The sequence below is a fragment of the Labeo rohita genome, unplaced genomic scaffold, assembly GCF_022985175.1.
Source record: "Labeo rohita strain BAU-BD-2019 unplaced genomic scaffold, IGBB_LRoh.1.0 scaffold_844, whole genome shotgun sequence".
Lineage (NCBI taxonomy): Eukaryota > Metazoa > Chordata > Actinopteri > Cypriniformes > Cyprinidae > Labeo > Labeo rohita.
The window spans coordinates 30,433-35,590 of NW_026129793.1; the positions used below are offsets into that span (position 1 = coordinate 30,433).

The 5,158-nt window shown below is 33.2% G+C and overlaps 1 protein-coding gene across 3 annotated transcripts; it reads left to right on the forward strand.

The window, feature by feature from the left end:
- The first annotated feature begins 303 nt into the window (after positions 1-303).
- On the forward strand, positions 304-4,708 carry LOC127162137 (natural killer cell receptor 2B4-like). Of its 3 annotated transcripts, none has more exons than XM_051104948.1 (7): positions 304-587; positions 1,691-1,999; positions 2,429-2,695; positions 2,830-2,952; positions 3,050-3,090; positions 3,322-3,447; positions 3,621-4,708. In XM_051104948.1, the coding sequence occupies exons 1-7, from the start codon at positions 533-535 to the stop codon at positions 3,789-3,791; spliced, it is 1,092 nt and encodes a 363-aa protein (XP_050960905.1). In that variant the 5' UTR covers positions 304-532; the 3' UTR covers positions 3,792-4,708. The 3 variants fall into 3 exon arrangements, with proteins under 3 accessions (XP_050960905.1, XP_050960906.1, XP_050960904.1); XM_051104949.1 differs by having other exon boundaries at positions 2,911-2,952; XM_051104947.1 differs by having other exon boundaries at positions 2,827-2,952; positions 3,621-4,707.
- The last annotated feature ends 450 nt before the right edge of the window (positions 4,709-5,158 follow it).

Below are 5,158 nucleotides of genomic sequence, written 5' to 3' on the forward strand. Positions count from 1 at the left end.
CCAAATATCTTTAGTTTTTGTTATTGTTAGTGTTTTGTGAAAAATACTTGTACATTGCTGTTGACCTTCTGCTAAACAGAAGTTTCATCGATTTTAGAATTTGTTCATTAAAGATGGCCTTAAAATGTCCAAGTCATCAGGATGAAATGAACATCAAATATAAGACATTATGAGGTCAGATTACCACTCTCTGAAAACGAGCTAATAGGTTGACAAGTGCAAAACCATAGGTCTGCACACACTAACTGCTAAGAGCTAGTGGTTGTAAAGTGGTTAGTAACCAGTACATAGAGAGATCTTCGTCTTTTTAAGCTACTGCAAGAAAACAGACTAGAACAGTGAGGATTAGAACAGACATACAGTAAAGTACTACATATTTACATTTTCTTTTAATAAGCAATGTATTTTAAGATTTCCTGTCTAGGTGATTTAAAAAAGGTTCATTGAGCGTTTCACATAAAACGCTCAACTTCCTCTTCATGACAGTATAGGTGACATATCACCACAGCAAGACAGACTCCATCCGTCTGCAATGGAAATGGGTCACATTCTCATGTTCTTCATGACGGTTCTGATCTCCAGCACAGGTACCAAAACACATTTACTTTACTCTGATTATTAATTAATGGTTATTTATGTGCAGTACATGACAATATTGCTATTTTAAGTGATGATTCATTTCCATTTCATTAACTGGCTAGATCAGTGGTGTGCACAGACCTCCGGAGGGGCATGAGAAAATTTCTGTTCAGGGGGCACATCGATAAGACCAAAAGGTCACTTTAGCGTTCACTGTAAAAAATAAATAACACAATTTGTTAAGTCAGCTTAAAATAATTTGTTACCCTGCTGCCTTAAAATTTTAAGTTCAGTCAACTAAAATAAGTTTAGTCAACTTGAAATTTGAAGTTGTCCTAAGTAACAACTTAACAGATGTGTAAGTAACCCAGCTGCCTTAAAATTTTAAGTTGATTCAACTCAAATATCTAAGTTGTCACTTAGTAATTTAACATTTAATGTTGAATAAACTTTTTTTGAGTTGACTAAACTTAAAATTTTAAGGCAGCCAGGTTACAAATTATTTTAAGTTGAATCAACAAATAGTTTTTTACAGTGTTGACTATTAATGGGGCAAAAGCTTGAGCCCTCCTGCCCCACCTCCTGTATATGCCATTTGACTAGATGTATGTTGTTTTTATACAATATTCAAAACTTTTAATTTTGTTAAACTGATGTAGGGATTATGGGAAGGAGTAGATTATTTATATTTGCACATCAATATCAATATCAATATCAATATCACCAAAACATTAAAGATCTCTATCTATTTAGTGAATATAAAAAAAATCTGTTTTGGTCATTTTTACTGCTTGTTACAGTATAAGGCAATGATGGGCTGATAAGATAAATGCTGAAATGTACATTTACAAAAAAAAAAAAAAAAAAGTATTTAATTTTGTGTTTTAATTACACTCATTTTTATGGTTATAGATATTTCATAGACCAGAAACAAACAGAAAAAAACACCAAAAAATAATAATAATACTAATAATAAAACATTAAAATTCTAACTAAGATAACAGCTCCATCTATTGAAAATATTATGCACAATAAATGGTTGTATGGGTAAAAGGTTGTATGTATGAACCTGATTAACGCAGGCATGATGCATTCTTGTTTCTCTCCTCAGCATCCGGATCTGAAGACCATGTGTTTATACAGACAGGGGGCACTGTTAAGCTGGATATAAAAATTAAAACACTGCCAGAGTTTTATATATTAGTCTGGATGATAAATAAATCAGAAAATATAGTGAGATTCGAAAGTCAGTCTGGAGATATAAAAGATTACAGTTCATATAAGAACAGAGTTGAGTTCAATACTGAAACCTTCTCTCTAACACTGAGGAACATGCAGAAGACAGACAGTGGATTCTACATGGCAAAAACAAAAGGAGAACAAGAAATATTTGTTGCTGAACACAACGTATCAGTTATAGGTAATTGCATATTGGACATTTTGTGGACAGTGTTTCATTTTTACTATGGTTGTTATGACATTTTCAGATAAGAATATTAACTGCTACTGATTACAGAGAAAAAAAAATACCATGCGTTTTTTTTTTTTCAATCTCAGGCATATCTGCAATGGCAAAGATTATTATTGTTATCTGGAAACAGGAGCAAATACATTTTTAACTCATTCTTAAATCTCTTCATCTATATAGAGCATCTAAAAAAGTGTTGTATAGAAAGTCACTTATCAAGGCACCAAAATAATTTACTGAAAGAACATTTTAAATATATTTTATTTTACTATATTTTATTGCATTGCATGTCAAAGGCAGGCCTCACCTTAGCTGCAACATGCTCTTCAAAAATCTTAACCTATAACCTCTTCACCCAAAGTTTTTCCAAACCTGTTTCAGATCCAGTGGATTCACCTATTCTGAAACAGAACTTTACCATGATCAGTGTTAAAGCCTGTGTTGTGAACGTGTCATGCAGTGGGCGTGATCATACAATCAACGACAGATACCACAGCAACAACTGCACTCAGGAGGAAGTGACATCATTTGGAATCGACACTCTAACCCTGTATTGCATTGAGAACGTAGTTGTTTGTAACTACAGCAACCCAGTCAGCTGGAAGAATGAAACGATAGAGATTAACCAACTTTGCACACCTCATGAAAGTAAATAACTACTCTTACATCATTCATATTTGAATTCTTAGCAGTTTGTTCTCAAACAAAACACTGAAAAAGTATCTTTAACTGGGCTATAACTGCTCTGATCACTGTTAATGTGAAAGCTTTAATTTCAGCAGAAAATCCCAAAGACAAAAACAGTTATTTTCCTCTCCTTTGGCTCTTGGTCATCGCGGGTGTTCTTCTGTTGGTTTTCACAGCAGTTTCTGTAATATTCTGTTCTTCCAAGAAGCATAAAAAGGGTATGTCTGTCTTAATGAAATAGAAATGACTGTAGCTTCAGTACAAATTTAGGTATGCAAGTCACATTCTAAATCTATTCTTCTCTAAACCATTTAGATACCCAACAGAATGATAATACAGTCTATGCACAAGTTCAGGTAAGCCTCACATTTAGCCAAATGAACGCTCAAAATTCAAGAATGAATTAATGAATCCTAACACAATAATTATCTAGATTGTCAATTTATGCTGTAAAATTATGTCGACTTCCAACTTCCAGACTTGTTCAGTAGAAAGGTGGTGTCCACATAATATTAACCATGGAGTCTAAATATAGATGTGCATGTACAGAAGGATTTATATGACTGATCGATTGTATTGTTCTGCAGCCAAGGAATGAAGTACAAAGACCTCTGGAGATGCTGGAAAAATCAGCAAATCCTCAAACTGTGTATGGATTTACAGGAGAACACAAACAAACTCACAATACCAGACAAAAGATGCCTAGTCCTCGGGTAAGAAAGAGAGGAACACATTTACTTTTTTATTCAGATGATTTTATGCAAAACCTTATGCAAAACTTACAAAGATAGATAGATAGATAGATAGATAGATGTCAAAGACCAGTTAAATATGTTTATTACTATGTACTTAATTTTATATTTATTATAATTATGTATATTCACAGATGCAGGGACAGGCACAAACAGAAAATCGACCCAACACCACCTACAGTACAATAGGACAACACCAAAAACCATCATTTGACTCTGAAACAGACCATACCATTTATTCAATAGTGAGTAAATCCAAGCGTGGCAGACAACCTGTAGATAAACAGCAGAGGCTAAATATGTAACAAAAAAAAAGTGCATTTGTCAACAGATATCTTAAAATAGTTCAATAATACAGTGATATTTGTTTAGCTAAAGTTGCCTTATTGCCCTTAAACTTTGTTTGTTTGTTTAATTAACTGTGTTAATTTTTTATTGTGCTTTTTTACCCCCATTAAAACAGCTCATAATGTTAATTGGACTTAAACATTCATTGGAGTATGATTTAATAAAGGTTAGGCATCATGCTTTTCTTTCTTATAGTAATGAGAAACATTTATTTTTACGCTAGATGGCAATATTACAGTATCTTTAAATATAATAAGAATGTATGGCCCTGTTTTAATCTGCATTTAAGACACATTTTTGGGAAATCCCTTACAATATGATTCCATTTGTTATAATTATACATTATACATTAAACATTAACTAATATTGGTTAATACTTCTAAAGAGTAACCAAACAGTTGCTGGTCCCCACTTTAAAATCTTTTTCAAATCTAGGATCTTCGAGGTTCAGCAAGAATTGGTTTCTTTTTGTCAGTGTGGTGCTAAACTACTTCGAAGTCAAGACAACAGCAGTGATTTAGAGTTGTTGTTTTTTTTTCTTTATTTAATGGTTGTTTAGCATTTTCAATGAGTTAAAAAATGTATTTATAAACATATTATTATATTAAAATAGCAGCAGTTTCACATGTGTGTTTTATTGTTCCCGTCATTCCAGTGATAAATGTTTTATAAACAAGGACCAGTTCAAAGCTGGATTTGTTTGATACTGAAAGATAGAGCGTGATAAAGGATCCCAGTCATGATTCTGAACTGTAGGCAGTAATTGAAACTGCATCAAATTTCTCTTTAGCTCTGGCCACGGCATGCTTCCAGGAGCTCAGCTGTTTATGGAGAGAATTGCAAATCTGTATCTTTCTTTTAGAAATCTGATAAAACTAAAGACTTTTTGGAGATATGAATGGTGCATTAATACTGTATATGTACTCAAGATTAAAGAGATTTTAAAGATATTAAGGAGATTTTAACTGAATTTATAATTTTTAAATGTTATGATAGTGGTTTTATAATGTCTAAATATAAATCCAAAAGCAAAACATGTAAAAAGAGCTATATTACAGTGTGGAAATAGAAACTGAGACAATGACTGATCCTCTGCAGCCATCTAGTGGTTATAGTGGGAATTTCATCACATTTATTTTAATTAGGGCCCGAGCACTGCAGTGCGAGGACCCTATTGGAATTGCTCCGTTTATTATTATTAGGGCCCGAGCACCGATGGTGTGAGGACCCTATTGGAATTGCTCCGTTTATTATTAGGGCCCGAGCCCTGAAAGGGCTTCTTATTAGGGCCCGAGCCCTAAAAGGGCGAATGCCCTATTGTTTT

Excerpts from the sequence above, each read along its gene's own strand:
- LOC127162137 (XM_051104947.1), top strand. The coding sequence starts at position 533 with ATGGAAATGGGTCACATTCTCATGTTCTTCATGACGGTTCTGATCTCC. Across the intron at positions 2,000-2,428 it reads ACACAACGTATCAGTTATAG|ATCCAGTGGATTCACCTATT; the intron begins GTAATTGCATAT and ends AACCTGTTTCAG. Across the intron at positions 3,091-3,321 it reads CAGTCTATGCACAAGTTCAG|CCAAGGAATGAAGTACAAAG; the intron begins GTAAGCCTCACA and ends ATTGTTCTGCAG.